The sequence below is a fragment of the Buteo buteo genome, chromosome 16, assembly GCF_964188355.1.
Source record: "Buteo buteo chromosome 16, bButBut1.hap1.1, whole genome shotgun sequence".
NCBI lineage: Eukaryota > Metazoa > Chordata > Aves > Accipitriformes > Accipitridae > Buteo > Buteo buteo.
The window spans coordinates 30,257,239-30,280,827 of NC_134186.1; the positions used below are offsets into that span (position 1 = coordinate 30,257,239).

The following is a 23,589-nucleotide window of genomic DNA, read 5'->3' on the forward strand; positions in this document are numbered from 1 at the left end:
ATTACTTAGACTGCTGTTCTGTGCAATAATAATTTTCTTCCCTCCTGAGCCTCAGAGAACAGCATTAGCCGCTCCCTCTGGCCACCCCTGGTGTCACTGCGCTCAAGTTTACCTCAAGGTATAAAGGATTTTTTTTCCTGCAGGCTGGAAATGGTTCCTGGCAAGTCTCGTATGGCTCAATAAGGAATTCTGGAGAACTAGCAATAACATCATTGTGCCTTTGGATGGGTAAATCTAAAATTACTACTCGGCAGCCGTATGCACTCTTACAAGGACCTTACGACTCTCATCCTCGCCAGCTTCATGTGTTCTGTGTCCCAGCGGCCTCAGCACGACCTGTCACCATTCCCAAGGAGGGAAAAATACAACAATTAGAAAGGCAAGAACACTGTTTTGTGAGCTGGTAATGAGTGAGGCAGCTGCGAGCTGTCAGTTGTGCTTGGGTCTCCTCATCAGCCAGACGTTGCTGTGTGGGATGAGCAATACTCATCCTTCTAGCGCGCTGGAAAGGCCACTGCACTCCAAGCTGTGGGATTGCAGAGCAGCGCTGCCCCACAGCAGTCACTTTAGATTTCTCCAGGTCTTGGTCCAGTTTTGGCATTTCTCAGCCCAGTTTTGGCATTTCTCAGCCAGGGCCAGCCTTCCTGCCCTGTGGGGGTTGGGAATACCGGACAGGGCCATTTTGTTTTGTTTTGTTTTGTTTTTTTGTAGGACTTTACTCTACTTTTTTGTAGGACTGATGTCAAACATCAGTAAAATCGGTCTTTGGCTTTAAAATTATCACGGGTAAGGGGAAAGGAGATCACACAGGTAGACAGACCCTCATCGGGCATGTGAACATCTGGGAAACAGGTTTAACAGCCTTCCCCCCACCCCCCACCCCCCCAGACTCCTGTCCGTGTTACTGCACAGCCCTGTTAATGCCACCCCAGCAGCCAGGGTGGCCCAGAGCCATCTGCAATCAGCTCAAGCAGCATGTGGCAGCACGCTCCAGGACAGCCACGCTTGCGCGTAAAATGATGCAAAATAAGAATATAATTCATAATCCTCATCAATCTGTGGCAGGCTAAAGCTCTGCCCAGAGCCACCTCTGAACTGAAGTGGGCTGAAGAGGGATGAATTACTGCACTTGACCTTTTCTGCACTCCCGGGGGCTTCTTTGCTGGGGCAAAGGAGGCAGTCCAGCTCTGGGGGACACTCAGCCTGTCCTAGCACGCATCAGCGGCACTCCATTTTGCTCCGCGCTCACACGCTTGGTTTGTCCTCATGGTTTAAATCACATGGACCTGGTGGAGATGGGCTGTTGCCAGGCTGGGCTGCAGTAAGGGAGGGCTGTGCATCGGCCACCTCCTTCAGTAACGCTGCTTGAGATGGAGCAGAGAGGATTGCCCCCAGCCTGTGCAGACAGGGAGAGCAGGGAATTTGTCTGCAGCTCTCAGGGCCAGAGCAGCTGGAGGCTTCCAAGCTCTCCCGCCTCCCTGGATCGTGGCGGGCAGGAGGGGTGTTTTAACTTTGCTTACTGACAGCTGAGAGAAGCCCAAACCAGACCAAACCTAAATCCAAAGCAAGAGCTGTTCTGAGAACCGTCCCTGCTGTCCTGTGGCGTCTCTTGCCACTTTTGTCAAGCACCAAGTCTTAAAAAAGTGGCTACGCCTGCAGTTTCCAGTAGGGAGAGTATCTGAGCTGTATCCACTGGTACTCACCTGTGACTCCTTATTACAAAGAGCTGGGAACCAGCATCCTCTAGCTGCTGTCTCTCCTCCTTCCCTCCTCCCCAACAAAGACAGCAGACCTTAGGCAGAAATAGATCTTTAATGAACTATACAAAAAATAGCCTGGTCGTTCCTTCTCCCCGTCAGTTCCGGTGGGCTCAGCAGAAGAGGTGCAAGACTTTGCGGAAGAAGTTCCTGAACTCCGCGTTGAAAACGGTATAAATGATGGGGTTGAGAGCACTGTTGACGTAACCCAGCCAAGTGACAGTGCTGGTGACTTGAGTGGGAATGGCGCAGGACTTGCAGAGAGCCCTGGTAATGTGGACCACAAAAAAAGGTGTCCAGCAGAAGAGGAAAGCACCTGCCAGAAGGACATTAAAGAGAGAAAGTGATGTGAATGTTAAAAAGGGTTTAATTTAACAAATGCAACCTGGGCCAAACAAGAATGGAGACAGCTCAGAGTGCTCAGGGAAAAAGGAGCAGATGGGCTGACATGTAGAGCTGGGCTTACACCCAGACAAAAAATTTAGGACATCTTTCTCATCCTAAACGTTGATGAAAAGTCTTAAGTTATGTATTGTTTTGGCTTCACATTTAAGGTATTAGGAGTCACAGGTTTCCCTTGAAGAAAAGGCTGCATTACAAACACCATACATACGTTCTTTCCCAAGGGTGGTGTTTGTTGGCGCTACTCTGTCTCAAAGACATACTGACATGTTCAATGGATAAATGTCCTCACAACGAGAGATGGATACGGCAGGTCTTAAGCCAGAACCAAGCCGTTCCACAGGAACAAGGGGAGGGTGGGTGTTAAAACGAGTCCACACATGACGGAGAGGGAGGAGGACCAGCGACATGGCACTGGGGAGGTGGAACAAGAGGGAGGTGGCTTTTATCTCACCCTCACCTCCTCCAGCAAGGAGGAAGCACGGTTCTCAGCACGACAGCTCTCATCGCTGCCCAAGCACCCGTGCCTGGGCTGTGTGGCTCCTGGCAGGGGAGTCAGCGAAGCGTGTGTTCGCTTCGCCAGGTTCAAACGAGTCCTGCCAGACTGAACCCTGCTGTAGGACAACGCAGCACGTTTCCCACCCTTCCCCAACCATCACCGAGCGCTACTCACCGACAACGACAGGCAGCACCCGCATGGCCTTCCGCTCCCGGCCGTTGATCTTGGCCCGCTTCCGACTGTGTCCCGGGTGTGGGTACTTGAGGTGTGGGTAGGAGACAGTCTGGATCCCATTGTTCATCACATAGTCCCCAGGGTGGTCAGAGCGGGCGTAAGGGTTGCACCCCTGTGGCTCCAGTCTGGTCTGCTCTCTCTCAATAAAGGTTGAGGGGTGATACAGCTTCCTGTTGGCCCCGTAGATGCTGCCCCTTAGCTTGGCCTTCCTGGCTTCTTCCCAACGCTTGAGTCCTTGGAACATGGCGCAGTACAGCACCAGCATGACGGGGCAAGGGATGAAGAAGGAGCAGATGGAGGAGTACACGATGTAGTTGTCATCCTCCAGCTGACACAAGTTGGGGTCCCGGTTTGGGACGTTGTTGAGGCCAAATATGACTGGGGATGCTACAGCAAAGGCAAATATCCAGGTGGTAGATATAAGGATCAACTGTCGCAGGTCGATTTGTCGCCGGTTGTAGTTCAGTGGGATTGAAACAGCGATAAACCTGCCAATACAGGCCCCAGGTGAGTCACTCCTAGTATGGTGGTGTCACCACTGGTAACATAAGCGAGTGGTCCCAAAGCTGCTTGCCACTGTCATCCTCCCCATTAATTTACTTCCATAGCCAAGGGCTGGGCTACAACCAGTCTCCCCCAAAGAGCACCCAAAGGGGCAGCTCTGGCCTCGCCACACAACTGTGCTTTCAGCTTGGCCACCACAGGGTTGCTGATGGGACAGAAAGCTGGTGATGGGGGAGGAAGGTAGGGCAGAACGCCCTCCTTAGGGGAGACCAGGATCTGGCCTACCTGCAGGGGATCTTTGCAAGGGCGTTTATGGAAGCAGCTTGATGCCAGGACACAGCGCTCCCTCCTCTGGTGTGAGGAGGAGGAAGGCACTTACCGATCCACGCTGATAGCACAGAGGTTGAAGATGGAGGCCGTGCACAGCATCACGTCCATGGTCATCAGGGCATCGCACAGCACCGTGCTGAGGGACCACACACCTCCCTGGAACTGAAAAGATCCCCAGGGTCAGCAGATGCCACGTCCTTTAAAATGACACGAAACAACTCTGTGCCTGCGTGCCTCAGCCACTCACATTTTCCTCCAAACAAGCAGCCTGAAGTCGAGCAGCCTGCCTGTGGCACGATACTCCCCTTCCAGCAAAGCAGTGGTACACGGGAATTATCCCCACACAAGAGCTCACAGCTTGCTTAGGGCTTCACGGTTCTGGCCTGGCTGGAGAATTGAGCCCACAGACCATTAGCACTGCCAAGCAAGTCGTGCTGGGCAGAATAATGGACGCAGGGCAGCCTGCTGCCTTGGGTTAGTGCAGAGTGACAGCCAGCAGGCTCAGAACCCCCAAACTCATCAAACTCACCAACCCAAAATCTCCCCAGTAATGCAGGGCTAAGCATTCACTGCACAGCATCACTAGCTGCCAGTCCCTGAGGGAACAGGGAGAGGCTCTTCAACAAGTGACAGAGCACAAAGCTCCTCTTCCATTTTTTATGTCCAAACTGCTCCAACATCCTGTTTGCAGACAATGTCAATAGTTTCTGTGTGTTACACAACTGCTTCATTCTGTCACGCTAAGCACAAAGCCAGCTTCTTGAGACTACGTTCAAGCTAGTCAGACATAATCTCTTGTTCGTTCTCTCTCTACAGTTGCAGGCTCCCAGGGCAAAGCAGAAGTGCTGCCAGCGAGAGGATGTGACCAGATGTGTGTCATTGGTTTGTATTACTTGGAAGTGTTGACTCTGCTATACAAAAGATACCAGTCAACAAAAAAATCTATGCTACTGCATCCCAAATAATGCCCAGGAAAAAACATCGAAGCCAGAAAATGCCCACGGCTTTGCGGTTTATCAATACCAGTCTGTGGAACAAGAACGTTTGCTCAGCAGTGTGCTGTGAACCCAGCTGTTGGAAAATGGGAATGGAAGGAAAAGCTCAAGGAGCACAGAAATAAGCCGGGATTCATTAAACCCTTCTTCAGCACACAGCATCAATTGCTTGTCCAGACTCTCTTGAATCCAAAACTGATGAACTGAATGTCAGCTTCCTTTCCTTGTACCATGACACCTGCGCCTAGGATGAGACCATAAACAGAATTTGTCTATCTAATTTTAGTACAATAAAAAAGGGCGCCTTTTTGTTTTTCCCTGACACTAAAAGAGGGGCTCAAACCCCCGCACAGCTCAAGCTGAACCCCTCCATCCTAGTTGAGCAGTTGAGAGAAAGAAAGACTCCCTCGTTCCCCCATATCAAACTCATAAAGCTCTGTCATTCCACACGACTCAGAAGGCTACAGCACTGTGTGTGATCTGTAAGCACTGACGCCAAATTAAATTCTTGTAAAAAACCACTCAGTTCCAGGCACAACAAACCGAGCCTCTTGTGTCTGTTGTAATGACGTCTTGGGCCTGTGTGCCATTTCTGTGAGGAACAGGGCACAAAGTGGTAGTGCTGGCAGGGAACAGGGAGAGGCAATCTGGTAAGAAATAAGAGGAGCTCAGCAAGAAATGTGCAAGCTGAGAAATCGTATTTTGAGATGGTGCTGTTCCTACTAAGCACCAGCCACGTCATGGCTGAAACAGGAGCTAAAGGTACTTCCAGATCTAAAGCTGTCCTCACGTCATGGCTGGCACATCTGCTCCCAGAGTGGTGCAGCACCTTAGAGCAGGGGCTGCGAGTCGGGGATTCACAAAAGGCTACTCACACCTTCACTACAGGCACCTTGAGACTCTCTGGTTTTCAGCTGAGTCATTTCTCAGCTGGCGGCATACTCCTTTCATACTCACATTAACACAGAAGCTTGTGGTCACCCTCTGAACAGGCCTATGGCAGAATTTAAGGAGCTGAAGCTGTTGCAAAAACCACCACTGGCTCTCAGGACTGCCTCTGCCTGGGGCCAGAAGCCCCTCAGCTCACGGCCGCTGTGTCCTGTCCTGTCCCCTCCCCGCAGCGCTGTTTGCACCAGCCTCACCCAACGCCCCAGCACTGCTTCGTGGAGATTTAATGTCCATGCTGATGTGACCTAATTACTGCCAGGTAGGGTCAGAGCACATCCGGATAGTTCAGTCCCTTTGCAAAAAGCCCCATATATACAGAATATATACATACATACACAGATATATATTCTTTATATCTATATATAGTATATAGAATATATTATATAGAATACACACATGTATAAAATTATATATAGTATACATATATACTAATAAGCTATATATTATATATTGCTGTAATAGAAGATGTATAATATACTAAACATGTTTATACATATTGTGCATATATAGAGGCTTTTAAATGTTTTATATATTATATTATATTATATATAATGCAATGGATATAATTTTATACATTATATATAATTTATCCATATATTTCTATATAACAAATGCTATATACGTAAGATATGTATATTTCTAAAACATATTTAAAATTATATTTGTTATTAGATTATATACAAACAAACATAAATATAAAATGCCTCTGGGACTTTGCAAAATATCAAACACTATATATATTCTCTATATACTCTTACTATTCTATAAAATATATATTATATATAATTAATACTACTATAACATGTGTATCACATAATATATATAATTTACTATATATTTTTATCTCTATATAATGTGCTATATAAAAATTGTTTTTAATAAATATACGTGAGTCCCAGGGACTTTTTTCTATTTTATATATGTGTAATACATTGCTATACATAGCATTTATCAATATAGTAATATTATGTCTTACACAGTGCATTAATAGATAACACTATAATATAGAACATCTGTAAATAATGTCTATATTATATATCCTGTATTATGGCAATATGTAGTAAAATACATAAACCATACATAATCTATCGTTATATTTACAAACCAGATACCATACATATATATGAAACTGCTCATCGACAGAGAGAAGTGGCTGAGCTGCTCAGCCCAGCCCGGGAATCCCTCAGCCTGCCCAGCAGTCGGGGTGGGGGGGGCTGCGCTTGTCCCCCCGACAGACACACGGCTGCCAAACTGAGGACCCCAACCCCCACCACTGCCTTCCTGCATTGGGTCCGTAACAAGTGCTTTAGTACCAGGAAAATATTGACCCACCTGGGGAGGCAGTTGTTAAGAAATGAGAGTGGGGAGCCAAAAAAGGCAGTTCAGCATCTTAGGAGAGGGAGCAAAATGCCTGGCACCTGGCCTGGGGACAGCAGAGGGGGTGCCAAGGGTGGGGAGAGGAGCTCAACCTGTGTGCCAGTGCAAAGTGAGGAGTGATGGGGTGAAGCCAAGAAGAGAAATAATTAGACTGTTGCTGTATTTGGTTCTAAAACAGGAGGAGTAGGGAAAAGGGCTTTAGTTTACTCAAAAGTAACGCAAAAGCAAGCCACCCACGGAAGCAGGTGTCACCTCCCAACACTTGCACACAGGTAAGACGACTGAGGCTGGAGAACAAACTGGAGGCACATCTTTCCAGGAGATGCCTGCGCTGCGGGAGCGGTGCAGCCGTGCCGGGCCGGCCCTGAGCAGCACCGCTCACTGAGGCACACAGCCAGGGTACTTCAGGGGTGAGCCAGGCAGTTCCACAGCTGCTCTCCCATCTCTCTCCAAAGCAAACCTTATAGCAAGCATCGGCCCATGCTCATACAGTCTAGCTTTGCTGACCTCATGCACAATTCAGGAAATGGGTATAGATTTGTTCGTGTATAGATGCTAAACAACAGGTTTTGGTTTTATTCATCCCAGCACACAAAATGGAGCCACATGGGTAACGCTCTCCACGTAACACTGGACAGGTGCAGAAACTCCTGCCAGGAACAGGGGGCAGGCAGCTCTGCAAGGATTAATATCGGGCAGTAATGATGTCATGCACAGGATTATGATTAGTGGAGCTGTAAAGCCAAAGTAGACTCTGAAGAAACTGTTTGGCTATTTTTATATAGCCATCTCCTTGAGAGGTAGCCCCAACCTCCAGGGGAGGGCTGGATTCAGACCTGAATGCCTCATTCAGCCTTTTCTCTAGCACAGATCAACCACCCCAAACTGAATTTGGGAGCTGAATCAGAAAAAACAAAACTCAAATTTTCGCCAAGCTCACTGGGATCCTGACAAGTTCAGCTCAGATTATGAGAGAGAAAATTTGATTCTGGGCTACAGTTTTCAAAACCTGTTTGTGATTTTGGGGCACTAATTGATTCTGAAAAGGACAAGAGCTCTCAGGCTGCAGCACCTTCAGAGGACACAGCCTTTGCCATGAGATTAAAGTTGGGCACTCAAAAAATGCTACAAACCCTCCCCTTTCCCCACCAACCCCCAAGACTCTGACTTTGGGGAAAGTGATGCCTGGAGGGTTTGAGTGTGGTGGTTAATATGGCCATCCTCACGCATTTAAGGCTCAGACTATATTCTTGCCAGAGCTGTGCAGAGCATGTCACCAGCCTTAAAAAAGTCGTAGCAGGTAGGCTGGCTTGTGGGGTTATATTTGCAGCTTTGTTTTTTTTTGTTAAGGGACACAGCTTGCCTATAGAGCATCTGTTTTGCTGCGCAACTAGCTGTCTGTGTCTCCTCAGCTGCAATACAACTGATAGTGCGCCGCTGGAGAAAACCAAGGGGCCTCGCGCTGAAAAAGCACAGAACGCAAAAAAGCTGATGAAAGTGGAGTTGCTCTGGAGCACTTCTTAAAGGCGGCTTGAGCTGTTTATGATCCCTAAAGCTTTACACTGTGTACCTTGATGGGCTAATCTTACGCAACCTCCTGTAATTAGGTACCACTTAATCACATGACCCTGCAAAACCAGCTATGCCTCTAATCCAAAGTCACTCACCCATCAGAGAGGTTCTTGGCACATTTTGCTAAGGTGGGCAGGCAAGAAACATGGTACAACGGGAAGTCCTCTCCCAGCATGTCTTGGAGGAAGATGGAAAACTATATGGGCAAGAAGGGTCATGCTCTGCCCTTAGCTCAACGCTTCATGGCAGACAAGGAATGTTTATAGGAAGGGGATAATGATCACTGCTCTGGACACAAGTCAAACCCCTTTCAAAGTGGTATTCCAGGTGCAGACTGGCTGCTTTGTTTAACTGACCAAGGTTGGCAATGCCAGTAAATTCACATGCAGCCACTGTGGTCTCTTACAAGATACCAGTATCTATCTCACTACAAACGGCACTTAGGTTCTGGATCAACCACCATGTGCAGAGGAGGAACAAATCCAGCTGCTTCTTACAAAGAATACATCATTTTGATGTCCCTATTCCTAAGCACAGCCTATTTATAAGAAAAAATCTGCCTTCTTGCAAGCAAGCTTGATGCCAGAAGACCTCTTACACCGCCAGTGCTTCTGAGGGCATGAGGCAGGACAGGGCCAAAGGTTTTAGTCTTATTTCCTATAACATCTCCTGTCTCAGTCCTGCCACATGCTTCTGTATGGCACCACACGGCAGCTTCATACCTGCCTCTCTTGCCAGCCCTGCAAACAGGCTCACTAAAAAGCAGAGTGCACAAAGTGATCCTTCGGTTTTTGGTGGTGATGGCATCTGAAGTAAGTTCCCCAGGCAACAGCAGTGTGCAACTGCATGAGGAGATGCCTAGCTGAATTTCCAAACAAGTGCCTGCCTGCCCTCAGTGAAGCCACGGCTCAAGCACATAGCATGGAGACTGGAAGTGCTAATCCTAAGAGCCCAGGCCTGCCGAGAAGGCTATGGCACCAATCAGAAGAGTAATAATCCTTGCAAGTGGGCAAAGTCCAGCATCAGAGTCAAAGAATTGTCCAAATGCCCACAAGAAGCTGACCCTGGGCCTTTTTTTATGAGCCTTGACGACTGCTACATTCTCCAGAAGACAAAACGCAACCTGCAAGGGGAGAGGAAGGAGAGGGAGTGGGACACAAGACAAAAGTGGCCTCACATCCGCTCTAATGTCCTTTCTCGACTTAAATCATTGAGGTCAAGGTTTTTCAAAAACAACAAGCAAGTCTGGTCATCCACCTGAAACATTATGAGGGCCTAAAATTCAAAGACACCTCCCCCCCATTTTTGGTCACTGAAAATAAAATTGTTAGCACTGGTTTATAATTGCTGGCCTGTATCACCTCCCCAGTGTTTTGTGCAGAGACTGTGTGGCTCAGACATCAGTCAGGCCTAGAAGAACATCTATTTCCACGAAAGCTGTAAGATTCCAGGAAAGACTAATCTCAAATGCTTCTGCAAAAAGGATGACATGCATTCACAGAGAACCATAGAAAATTTGGAGGGTAGAGGTCTGGTCTCTCTTCAGAAGAGCTGCATCACAGGCACATGACATGCTGCAAAAAAAGAGATATTTCTGTACCAGTGGTACACTGACACCCTGAAAGTTTATGCAGAACAGCATCATCCCCACCAAGAAAACAGCTTCTGTAATTAGTACTGGCTGCTCTATCACTCTGAGGATCTGCGAGGCAGAGTGCCTGCTTGGAAAGACTCATCTGCCCTGATCTGTAGAAGGAGCCGGGTAAACATGCAGATCTGCTAAAACTGTTTCTTCTTTTTCGTAATCAATTACACAGATCTTAGTGGCAAAGATGTTTACATAACCATGCCTTACATGGCTCCTGCCAACAGCTTCCTGGATCAGACCCCTTTCACAGCTCAGGCACTCAGTGCGGATTAAGGAGAGAGCTGATCAGAGGAACAGTTTGCAGAGCAAGGCAGGTAAGTGGTATGCTCTACAGCGGAGTGTAAGAGTGGAAGTTGCTCAGCCTGGCACCTGCCCTAATTGCTGGGAATGCCTCCAGTTAATGAGGACTATATAAACTGCTGCTGTGGCTCCTGCCATTGTCACAGAGCCTTTGGGCAGAGGAAACAGTTACACACAAAGACAAGCCTTTGTAGCCATGCATCCCCCTCCCTGCAGATTTCTAGTGGGCAAAGCCACTCAGAGCCTGATGATATTCTGCAGTACCTCCACAGCACCTTGTAGCTCTGCTTCCTTTTGTGTCCTCACTGTCTCAGGGGATAACTCCAGTGCTATCAATGCTCCAGGCAGACTGGTATCTTCTCCTGGCCTCTCTTCACACAAAAGCAGGGCTTTGCCCCTGGAGAATTACTGTGGACCCCTGGGAGTGCCCCAGGCCACCTTCTTCCCCCTTGCTTCCCATTATCCTTGCTTTACTGGCACTGGATTGCTAGGAAAGCGCTTCACACTCATCAGAAAGACAAGGCCACTGCAGAAGAGCAGTCTACCTTCCCCATGGATTTTTACCTTTCCATGTCATAGTGCTAATACCTGAGATTTCTGAGCAAGTTGGAAGATAAGTGCCTTCTGCATATCGGGGCAGCCTGCTGCGTGGTAATTAACAACTGGCAAACACTAGAACATATCTTTGTTCTATGTTTGAGTAAGTTCAGTGGAAAGCACTGGGCACATCTGCATCACCACATTGATTTGGCATGTGATTGCCTGTGTACATACCGATACCTGCACATTGGCTCAGTCACCCCTGTGTAGTAGCTAACAAGAAAAATGGCAAACAGCACTAATCCACCTCCATCCAAACCAGCACTCCAAACAGAATGAGGAATTATCAGGGTATGGAAGTTCACCTGTTTTTCTTTAAAGATGGTATATTTCTGCAAAAGAGAAACTGGCTGTAAACACTGCCCTGTCAGGAATTCACTTCACATCCACAGTCTCAGGAGCTGTTCAGTTTGGAAATAGATGCTTTAAGCCAGTGGAAAGCTGATGTTTCTTCCCTTCCCATCCATAGGGTGCTTCTTGGTTACATCAGGTTGTGGAGAATCAGAACTGACACATGACAGCAACATTTGGATTTATGGAAGACCAGCTTCATAAGATCGGTTTTAACACTTTTTCTCATTAAGGCCCCAAGCGTTAACTTGAGCTACTAAGGTAGGTAAATTTGACAGGACAAATTAATGAGGAAAGAAATAGACCCTGAAGAACTCCCAACAATGCACAGTGAACACAAGAGACAAAGATTTAGGACAGGGCAGGAATTGAGGGAAAACGTTCATCTCTCAGAGAGAAGGCTGGTCTGCGGGGAGAAGAGGTCTACAGGCTTTCCTGCACGCCTGGAGAAAGCCACACAGCTTCAGTTCAGTGGGAGATACTGATTTCCTACACCACTGGCCTCTTTCCGAAAAAAGTTCTCTCAGCCACAGACAGTGCATTTTTATATGTGTTGAGGGAGCCTAATGCAACAGGACCACAACTGGCCAGGAGTAATAGACAGCACTCCTGCTCACCATCAGAAAGCCACCACACCACCGTGGTGCTTCTCCCATAAGCTGCACATGCGAGGACAGGACTGGAGAAGGTTTCCATTAGATGGCCCCATTTCCCTGCCCTTCTGCCAAGCTCCAGTTCCAGTTCCAGTCAAGACTGCAGTGATTATGAAATGGTACAGAAATGAAACAGTTGTGACCGCACACGCCAATTTCTCCCTTGTCTAGAACCTGCTTTCAGCAATCCTCCAAGCCCGCAGGTACAAACAAGGGACTTCTAGAGAGAATTAACACACAATTTGGCTTCTTACAGCCAAGACCTCTGAATCCTCACCATGGATTGAGTTTAGCTGCGACAAAAAATTATGCTGGCTCTTTCAGAAGTATAAAAGGAGAGTATGTCTCAACAGATGCTGCTAACACATCAGAATAAACTTTCTTAACAACTAGAAATAACAGTCAAGATCAAGGCCTCTCCCACTGTGCTCAGGCTTCTGTGAACAGCAGCAAAGGATAATCCACATCTCACAGGAAGGAATCCTATCCCCACTGAAGCTTGTGGGAGATCTATTGTTTTGTGGGAATGTCAGATGTCACCTCGAAAGTTTAAATCCCTCCACCTGTCTTCTAAAGCCCTGACTGGCATGGATGTTTCAAAAAACCTAACACAAGAAGCCATCTCACAGGAAAAAAGCACAAGCTTCTACTGCTGAATTGAGGAAGTGGTCAGTTTATTGTTCTGTTCCTGCTAAACAAAAAGCAAAAAACCACCTTCTCAGACAGTTTTCAAGTTTTCCAATAAGCCCTCAAAGTTCACCTTTACTCTGTCAGGAGCTGTACTAAAGTTAAAACAACCCAAACAAACAAAAAGAACCACACCAAGAATAAAGGTTGAACTGAACACTCAGGACTGTCCATGCCACGTTTTCAGTGGCTAAATTAAATGGTACAGAGTGCCAAGCTGAAATCAAGCTAGTTTTAAAATCAGCAATCACTATACTCTGCACCCCCTGTCCAAGTGTCTGATTCTGATCTACAGTTTTCACTTTTGCCTCCAAGAAAAAAACAAAAACAACACAAAAATTCTGTCCCCTGGCACTGACTCAATGGCTACTCATACTTCTCCTTAGCATATTTCAGAACAAAATGAGCTGCAAATCCGGCACCAACATATAGATTATTAAAAATGAACATGAGCACTATGAGCTCTGAGCCCACAGAGAAACTTCCAGGCATGAAATGGGTACTGCTTCAACACAGACAACAGCCTCAGCTGCCCGACATTTCAAAATCGCATTGCCTGCTCAAGGAGGCTGTGATTGCTGCACAGAGCTGCCTTTCTTTCCATACCTGTACAGTACTTCCCACACCCACTGTGCGTGACCACTGAGTGGGAGAAGTGCAGATCCTGGTGCGTGCTCTTTTTACAGGGTCTCTTACGCCTCTGAAAGCCTGCCTTGTTGCAGGAGCTGCAGAAGTTGGAGGGAAAGACAATTCTGTCATACGCCACCTTCATTCCCTGTTGTTTAACATCCTGAGTGCAGAGACATGGAAGAATTACACCACATAACTGATGTTTATGAACAGCTATGGAAGTGAACACACAAAGTATTGTCATAGCCAAGGCACAGGCTGGACGGCCCAGGTTTTTAAAGCTCACACAGGGCTGAACACCCATTGCCTGAGCATCCAGAATTTGTGGGATGTCTGTGGTACCCAAGGAAAGCCCCACAATATTCATGCCCAATTGGAAGCATTTTCAGAGGTTCCCCAGACTATGTTAACCCACATTTTACATATACCAGCAAAACACAAGCCTGCAGGCTAGAGGAAACCACACTGGTGATGTGTGTGTCTGCACACAGAATCAGGAACTGGAGGCATGGAGAGATGACAGAAAGAGCAAGGAAAAAAAGGGAATCCCAACTAGCAAAAAGTAGCTGGGAAGAATGATGAAGACAGAGGCTTTCTAACCACCAAAAGTGAGTTAACAAGGGGAAAACAAAACCACCAAACCCAAACAGCATGGGGGTGGGAGGGCTCCTGTCAGTGCAGTGGAAAGAGAGAGGGGAATCTAATGCTTCTGTTCTTCACTGGTTCTTCTATGGGTCCCCAGATGAACCTGTCCCTCCAGAATACCTCTCTCTCCAGAGAGGTCACAATGTCCTGCAAAATCCTAGGACGAGGTAGAGAGGCTAAAAGCATCCTAAGCCCTAATCTGCAGCCTGCCTTGCTTAAGAAAGTATAGACCCATTCCAGTCAGGTGCTGAGCAGCAGCCCTGGCATGGGAAAGAAGGGGAGATGCTAAGGCCTGAACACTGCTGGTATGCTCTTGTGTTAGCCTTCAAGGATGGGAACACCATTTGGTCTCACTCATGGGGACATCCCCTTTTGCTCCCTGAGGAAGCACTTAAGCTGCCATGTTACAAATCATGTGGCTACCAGAAAACGCAAGGTTTGTCTGACACACACATACCCCCCCACCCCCAGTCCCCAGACTACAGCTTGCTGGGGCTGCTCACTGTGCACAAAGTTCCGTGCTGGCTCTCCCCACATCTGGAAAGAAGAGGCCTCCTCTTTCTTCCACACCACCAGCTATCGCAAGGACAGGTGCAAAACAACTGTGGGTGCTTTCACCCACTTGAGCGGGGAAAGAGCCACTGGCTGGTACTAACGGGCAGGCTCTAATGAGCCTCCTCACCCCAGTCCAACAAATCCCCCCTGCAATCACAAAGCATTATCAATCCTCTGGCAGTAGACATTTATCTCCCTGTTACAGACAGGCAGAGCGAGGGATGCAAAAGCACTCAACCTCAGGAGCTCCTGTTTTTCTTTCCCTCCGCTGTCACAGTCTATTGGAGGTAAACCGGTTTCGGAGGTGAACAGAAAACCTGACCCAAAGCCCCTCAAGGAGGCTGTCCATGACCACCAATGCACACAGGGTCAGCTCTATAGGAACCAGAGAACCTGCCAGGAGGAGTCCTGAAGAAAGCCGACAATAGCCACTTTGATGTAGGGTGACCAAATCCTATCTAGCTCCCTAAAAAGACAGCTTCCTCTACTCAACTCGACACGGAAACCCGTTTCCTGGCTAAAGATCTCCCTTATCACCAAAACCTGCTCCCCTTACGCCAGACAGAGCACAGCACAGGAGCTCTCTATCCCTTCCTATAACCACTTGCTGGTGGCAACCTGGGAAGAGTGCAACGCAAGGGCTGCCCAGAGCTGCTGGCCCGGCCCGGGGCTCACACCCCGGTGCATCTCCACTCGGTGCATTTGCAGCTCGGTAATCGCCCGGGAGGACGACGTGTGAGCCCACAAACTTGCTCTAAACAGGCTGCCGCTACTATTACTCGTAGTCCTGCAGTGGTTTTGCGCTGCAGGCAGCCAGCGATGCCACGGGAGACTCGGAGAGAAAAGCCGCCGTGGTTCGAAAGCGGCGCAAGCATCCCTGGAGCAGAACGGGGGGACGGAGCAAGGAGGGCAGGGGCTGTCCCCGCGGGCTGGACAGCGGCGGTGGCACTCCCGAACCGGAGAGATGGAGGTGGGGAACAAAGGCGGAGAGGGGCTTTATCCCTCGGTACCTGCTCTCCTGCCGATCCCACCCCGCAGCCCTGTAACTTTCGGGATCCCCGGGCACAAAAGCCACAACCCCCAGTCCCACCGGTGCCCCCGCAGCCCCCCGCCCTCCCACCCCGGGCAGCCTCACCTCGGAGTAGACGTAGAGGGGCAGGACGAGGAGGGCGAGCAGCAGGTCGGCGACGGCGAGGCTGACGATGAAGTAGTTGGTGGTGGTCTTCAGCGCCCGCTCCGTGCAGACGCTGAGACACACCAGCCCGTTGCCGCCCACGATGAGCAGGATGAGGACGATGCCCAGCACCAGGGCGGCGATGTTGTGGCCGCCCGCCGGCGCCGGTGGCGGCGGTGGCGGCGGTGACAGGGCGGTGCCGTTGCACGGAGCGGCCCCGGTGCTGCCGTTCCCCATAGCGCCGCGCCGCTGCCCGGGCAGCCCGGCTCATGGGAGCTCCCTCGCCGCGGGTGCCCGGTTCGGTTCCCGCCGCCGCCGCCGCCGGCCGCGCTCAGCCCCCGCGGCGAGCCTCCGGCGGCGGGCCGACCGGCCCCAAACTTTCCGCGCGGCGGGGAGGAGTCTCCGCCGCCCGCCCGCCGGGAGGCAGCCCCCACCCGGCTCCGGCCCCCGCCGCTCCAACTGGGTCACCAAGCGGCTTACGGGGGGGCGGCGGCGGCGGCGGCGGGGGGGGGGACAGGCTCCCGGTGTCCCGTCGCCGTGTCCCGTCGCCGTGTCCCCGATGAGCCCCGGGGGAGCTGCCGCCGCGGGGGACCCTCAGCCGCTCCCGGTCCGCAGGTGAGGAGGGTCGCGTCGTGGAGGGTCGTCCAGCCCTGGAGGAGCCCCCCCCCCCCCCGCCCTCGGCTCCGCCTTGGGGGATGCTCTTCGTGGGACCAAGCCCTGCTTGTCTTCCACTGGCCGAGGCGAGTGCTGTCCGCCCGGGGCTTTACCGAAAAGAAGCCGGGGATTAACGCCTTGCCCTTCACTGCCTGACTTACCCCAGCCTCCACCTCCGGCGGCGGAGTCTCCTTCTCCCAGGATTAGGCTTCACGTTGCCTCTTGAGCAGGAGGAAGAGAACAAGTGTGCACTGACACAGCTAACATTTCTTCTTTGAGGAACCACCCTCCTCCAGGTACAGCAGCAGTCGGTTGGTATTCCGCCCCGAAGCAGCGGTCAGTCGCTCTGTGAGTGGTAAAGAAACAGCACAACATTTATTTCAAAGCTGAAACCGACCATAAAACCAAAAGACTTTGCAGTGAAATGTTTTAGGGTTGGCTTGTTTGAGGTTTTTTTCCCCTTTGGTTTTATGTTTTATTCTTTTATTTGGGCTTATGATTTGCTTGACTTTTTTGCATGGCACATACTGGGCCATTGAGTGACTCCTATTGCAAAAGTGGCATAGGCGGAAGATAAAAACCAAGAACTGGGTCTCCTACAGTGAGATTTCTATACGTTGGACGTAATGTCTTCCTTGGCATGAGCCTGACCACACGTACCTGACTTGGAAACAGCAGAGGCACTGGCCCCACAAGCACTGTATTGCAAATGTTGTGGTAGACCAAAGGACTCTTGGGTCTTGGCTGGACCCTCACTAATAGGGAAAAAACCCAACAGGTCAGCAAGCGTTTAGAGTAAAAGGTTGTTTTAAGTCAGCTTGACCTAAGGTATATTCCCCAGGAGACTCAAAGCAGTAACATGAACAGTAATTAGAGAAATCGGTGTCGTTATCTTTGATCTCCAAGAGCATCTGAAGGACTGTGAAGTCTCCAGAAGTCCAGAAAATGGCAAACACTGCCTATTTTTAAATGGAGAGAGACAAAAAATCAGGGCACTAAAGAGCAATCTGAGTTGCTCCAATGCCTAGAAAGCAACAGAGCTTGTTCATTTCTGTGCTAGACCTAGGAGCACTTGTAGATATGGGGATAAATAGTAAATATCATGTATCTTGACTTTAGCTCTGGCTGCAGTCTCACATGGCATTCTCTTAAGCAATGTAAAAGGAAAGACTAGGTGAAAATATTACAGTTTGGGTGACTAACTGGAAAATTGTATTCCAAGAGCTGTGCAGAATCTGGTAATATTTAGTGTTTACATAATTGACCTGAGTGAAAATCCAGAGAGTCCACTAATTAAATTTGAAGATACCACCAGGACAGGAAAGGCTGCGAGCATCTTAGAGCACAGAGTAAGAATTCAAAATGGTCACTGCATTCACCTCTGCACAGATGGAAATGAGCTCGGTGCAGTCTAGCAGAGATGGAGCCTGAGGCTCGGGAAGGACAGGGGAGCTGTGACCCCCCTATTTCTAGCCCAGATGGCTTGGAAGATGTGGGACCTGATCCAGACTCAGTGGGCATCTTTCCAGCTGTGCTACCAAAGCTCAGATCAGATGTTAAAGGCCACCTAACCATTCAGATCAGCCTGGTGTTTATGGAAGGCAGGGGGAAGATAAGGCATAGCAGGAAAGGGTCATTTACACTACAGGGAGGGGGGAAATTACATTATTGGCAGCTTTTTATAAGACAAGAAGCTTCTCAGAGCTGTTTATAGGCTCCGGCTATCAGAATTTCATCTAATCTATTAAGAGACTTCTGGAAGAAATCCTCTCTCCAACCCCCTGCCACTGTTCCCCCCAATTCCCTTACTCTTTTTTGAAAAAGGACATGATTAACCCTCAGCATGTGCAGCATGGAAAAGCCAGAGCCCTGTTTTCAGCCATGGGGACATAGTCAGATGTAGGTACCATCCTTTCCCTGGAGTGGATTAACAGCAGTTGATCCACACAGTCTGTTTTACCCAGCTGCTTCAGGCTCCGCAATTTCGTACATGAGTAAGAGAAAATTGCTTTGGTTTAAGCACTTTGCTGGCAAACCAGCTTGCCAAAAACTGCCTCCAGAGGTGTGGCTTCCAAGTCTTTTCTAAAGCCAGCAAGAACGCCAACCCTTTAGTACCTGCTGAGTTGTATTACCCCTCTCTCCCATCCCCAGTGTAGGTTTGCCATCCTCACATTGATTCCAATACCCATGGATTTGTCTAGTCATCTCCCTCTTCCAGCTGACCCAGCTTTGACATGCACTTAAATCACTATGCAAAGACCAAGCTCAGTCCTACATAGCACAGGAGAGACATTTCCATCTGCCCTGAATGGGACCAGATCTTTCTCCAAATCTGGCTTTCTCAGCCACCAGCACTGGAGTGGGTACTCACATGCCTTCTGCTCTGCCTGTATTTCTGCATTTCTTCGGGAACAGTTTGTGTTGGACTCAGGTGGGCACAAGCATGGCTGCACATCTGTCAGGTTAAGAGCTCCTCATCTGCTGTGAAGTTCAAACAAGGAAGATATATGTTATCCCGTGCAGTAAACTGGCACAAAACTACCCCACCAGTGTTTTTTAAGCCTGTATGTCTTGACAGTATGAGTTTACTCAGTGGTTTCTATCACCTGGTCACAGCCTTTCTGGTCTGGTGGTTGGTCCCTAAAACCTAACTGCTGGCACACTTGCTGCTGTCACAGCCTTCACTCAGCGAGGAGCTGATACAGCGGAACCACTTTTACTAGAGCCCTTTTACTCCAGGAAATCAACTCAAATTAGCCAAAGGAGGCCCTGAAGTGCATTAATGAAACTGCACTGAAACCCTATGTGGACAGAATACCCTTAATTTATTTATGTTTAAACTACCTGAGCAGCAAAAAGAGCAGGATCGAATTGTGACTACAGGCTTTCTGCCTTCCCACAGGGATTAATGCCATTTTCCTAATCCACTTTAACAGTTAATTTATATTAATTATCTTGATTTTCCCTGTGGGTTAGTGCAGAATGACTCTTAATTCTCAGTGTGGAAGCCCTTATTCCAGACTAACAGTGCCTTAATCCTAAACTAGTTTAATCCTGGCATGGATTAAACTAATGTGAAATAAGGCTTTTGACTTCCAAAAAAGAGCAGCCATGCAAAGCACTAATTAGGACAACTCTTCCATTGCAAACTCACAGGCTACAGTAATCCTTGCTTACTGGCGCCGAGTCTCATGGCTCCTCTGTGTCTGCCTGCTGCCACTCTGCCTGTAGTGCGTCCCTTGGCAGATACAGTGGTTGTAAACCACATCCTGCTAGGCCAGCTCCTAGCTGGCCAACTAGCCTGAGCCAACTGATTTGGCTTTGCTGTGTGGCAGTGTCTCCAGGGGAGCAGTGAATCCTGGAGAGCAAAGGCTAGCAGAAAAGCACCCTTCTTTTCTGCTGGCAGGTATAAGCATTAGACACAATCCCTTTCTTGGGTAAGAGGAACTGTCCTCCTAGCAGAGGAGAAGGAGGGTCTGTAATACATCAATATAGCCAAAGAAGTCATCTCATGTCACTGCAAGAAAAAAAAAGGTGACAAAGGACAGAGTCATTGGTGACCTTCGTGGAAAGCAAGAAGAGTTATATGTCAAAGTGATGGACAGTGAATGCTTAAGAGCACCTTTGGAAAGTGTCTGTCAGTGCTTTTGAACAACCCTTTTTTGCTTGGGTGCGCAGCTTGCAGAGTGTCCTGGTTCCCTTGTCACACTGTGACAGCCTGCTGGCTCAGGGCGGGTGGGAGGAGAGGCTGTGAAAGCCACCCGTAGCTGCTCTTTTTGTCAGAAAAAAAATGTTTTATTCTGTCCTAAGTAGGTGCTATGAAGGAGACAAGGTATGAACAGCAGCACCTTCTGCTAGCATGGACACCCCAGCCTCACATAAGACCACGCCTCAGTTTCCCCCTTATAGACTGGCAGACTGGTCCCCCAGCCACTCCATCAAAGAAATGTCTGTCCATATGCGAGGGATGGAGTCTCTATATAAGCCCATATCAATGCTTGTCAAATACGGGGAAATGAGGCTCTGGTACCCAGTACCTCTTAGGACCTCCGCCTTTCCTTCTGTGCCATGCATCTGCGACCGCAGCCTGTGGCATAGAAAGACTTTGCTAGCGAGCGCAATGTCACTGTCACTGCCCTCCAGCCACCTACAAACTCCTCAGCTGCCAGAGACCAGCTCATGGCAGCACCGGGAAAGCACCCATTTCTTATGCAAGCCAACAAAGCAGTGGGAGATCTGCCTTTTCAGTGTGTTTTGGGGGGTGTTTTTAAAAGAAACTCAGGAAAAGGAGCAGTGCGGTTGGTTTTCAGCAAGGCTTTGCTTGCTGAAAGGGGCTGCAGTGGAGCTGGTGCACAACAGCCAGCCAAGGAGCCTGGAGGAGTCCCCCAGAGACCCCCCAGGATAAGTTAATGGAGGATTTGATTGAGAGCCAGTTCAAAGGATCAGGAAGGTCGCAAAGTGAGATATCTGTCAGAGTCTCCCAAAAGACAAGGAACTTTTATCGCTGTAGTTCTTCACACTTGAGGCACTGAATTTTTAAATAGAGAAGGAGAGCAAAACTACCTGCCAAAGTTTCAGCACAGATACACCTAAACTCAACTGTTGAATAGTACCCTGATAGCTGGGCAACAGATCACTGGGGCTATCTTCAGGTTCAGAACAAAGGGAGGAAAATAAAGAGCTTTTAAGGCCAATCCTGTTCCTTTTATTTGACATATTTAGCTGAGCAATTCTCTGTGAAAGTATCACCTGAGCAGCAAAGCCGTCCTCCTTTACAATCTGCCTGTAATGCATTTCCAAGAAAGGAGGCAGACGCAGCATCCTGCCTTTCAGGTTAACCTTTGCAAGAGAGGCACAAGGATGGCACATCTCTTTTGGCTTTCCAGACTCTCCGAGTCCCCCTCCAAGAAGCTGCAGGGATTTATGTCACACTGAATAGATCTTTTGACATTTAACATTCTGGCAAGTTATGATAAATCCACGTAAGATGTAAAAACTCATGCATTTTTAATGGTGATTAGCTGTGGGGATAAAACTACAGAGAAAATGGCTGGATTTTCTGTCTCTGTTATCTTAGAGTCAAAACTAGATGTTTTTGTGGATGCCAGGTTTCAGACTAAGCCGCATAATTGATCTCATGCAGGGATAACCTGGTGAAATAAAAGGGTTTGTGTCATAGGGCAGATCAAATTAATATACTTCAAGAGCCCCTACTGGTTTTAAAACACCAGTGAGCTTATTAGAGCCACTTGTTAAGAAAAACCTCCTGGGGAGGAGGAGAAGTGCAAGGCAACACAGGCAGGGAAAGGCATGCCTGTGAGCAGCAAGCACCTATAAATGCACATCCTTCCACCCTCATCTTCACAAAGCCTGTTGTTGTTCTCCTGGAAGGGATGTCCTTTCAGGTCCCTGACAAAGTCCAAAAAGGGATGCAGCCGAAATGAAGCCCAAGCAGCTGTGTAGCTGTCAGGAGTTACTGTCCTCATTGCTGGCACTGCACACCTGGAACAGCTGGCCAAGCCTGCCTGCAAGCCAGGACACAGACCATGTCGTCCTTATAATTAAAATTAATTCCCTGAAGTGCTTTCTTCTCTTCCTCAGACACAGCAAACAGCTGGAGGCTAAGATTACGGATGCTGATGCCAATTAGAGCTGTGATAAGGCCAGATGCATGGGGAGCATTAGCACACAGCTCTGCTGGTGAGAGGCGGCACTTGGAGCTCCTCTGTGTCAAGGTACAAGGTAGCTTCCAGCTGGGCAAAGAGCAATGCCAGGCTGCGAGGGCAAGGATGGCCAGTCCTGGACTGTCTGTCATGTTTGTGCAGTGGTATGCGTTGTCTCATCCATGCATGCCACACTATGGAGGCTACCTGGAGACAGGCAGAGTGCACCCACTTTGGCAGTCCTCAAAGGAGATTTGGAGGAAGGCCCATAGGGTGTAAAAGAACAGCAAGTGATTGATGGGGGCAGCAGCTTGTCTTTGCAGGTTTTTAAAAAGCTCTTTGTTCTTCCTTGGTGACAGAGAGACATCCATGATACATGCATAGGTTGGGAAAACAGAGTTCCTCCCTTCCTGTAAAAACTAGACTGCCCTGAGTCTGGCTTTTGCTTTTCTGGGTCACAGTGCCAACCATGGTAAAAACAACCCTTTTTTCTCTCTACCATGTCCATTCCCAAGCAGGGAGGAAGATTTGCTTGCAGGAGGGAAGTGCCTCACAGCAGCCCTTCCAAATTCAAGGCTGTCTCGTGCTTGCTGCAGGTGTGCTTGCTCAGGGGAGCAGTGTCTGCAGGATGAGCCTGGCTCAGCCCCAGCATCCCCAGGCAGAGCTTCTCAAGGAAGGTCAACTTGTACCCTTAGGGGACCCTCTGCCTTAGCACCCATCCCTGCTCCAGAGCAGGGGGTTAAGAGATGTTCTGGCTTGCTTCCAAAGCATCTCTCATCCCATACCATGGAGAGCCAAGGTGCTCTGCCAGCACCCAAGGTACCACTCACGCACCAGTGGGGTACTTTTCCCTTTTCCCAATTCTTAGCAAAATGTTTTAAGATTTTTGTTTTTTTCCAGTGTGAGCCAAACACCTAATATTTTTCTTAATCTCTTCTTTCAAAAGAGCTGGGGTTTACTGCAGATTTTGCCCAAGGGTTTGGCTGGAAGCAGATACAACTTTGATCAAAATGACTGAGGTCTGCTCTAGCACAGCCCAGAGCTCCTAACACAAAGGTTTTGCTGTCCTTGCCCCTGGGTAGTGCTGCCAAGCATGGAGATAACTAGCATGTCCAGCATCATCCCTCCAGATTTCAGAGCAAGTGTGCACACTTTCAGGAATCCGGCATTTTATGCTTTTGGCCCCTGCATCTTAACTTTCTTTTTAAACTGGTGCAAATCCAGAAAGGTGGCAAATGTTGCAGCAAAGCACAACACATCTCCCACCTGCCTTGTTGGACTCAGCTGCCTAGCCAAACAAAGCAGAGGAGAGCATAGGCAATCTAAGAAAAACCCAGAGCAGCTCAGGAGCTGAGCACTATATAGGCAGATAGACAGACAGACAGACATGCACATCCTACATCCAGACACT

The 23,589-nt window shown here is 48.8% G+C and overlaps 1 protein-coding gene across 1 annotated transcript; it reads right to left on the reverse strand.

Annotated features, from left to right (window-relative positions):
* Positions 1 to 1,765: 1,765 nt before the first annotated feature.
* Positions 1,766 to 16,186, reverse strand: DRD4 (dopamine receptor D4). Its single transcript, XM_075047158.1, has 4 exons — positions 15,823 to 16,186; positions 3,776 to 3,888; positions 2,833 to 3,380; positions 1,766 to 2,073 (listed from the first exon to the last, which is right to left on the reverse strand). The coding sequence occupies exons 1-4, from the start codon at positions 16,096 to 16,098 to the stop codon at positions 1,871 to 1,873; spliced, it is 1,140 nt and encodes a 379-aa protein (XP_074903259.1). The 5' UTR covers positions 16,099 to 16,186; the 3' UTR covers positions 1,766 to 1,870.
* Positions 16,187 to 23,589: the final 7,403 nt, after the last annotated feature.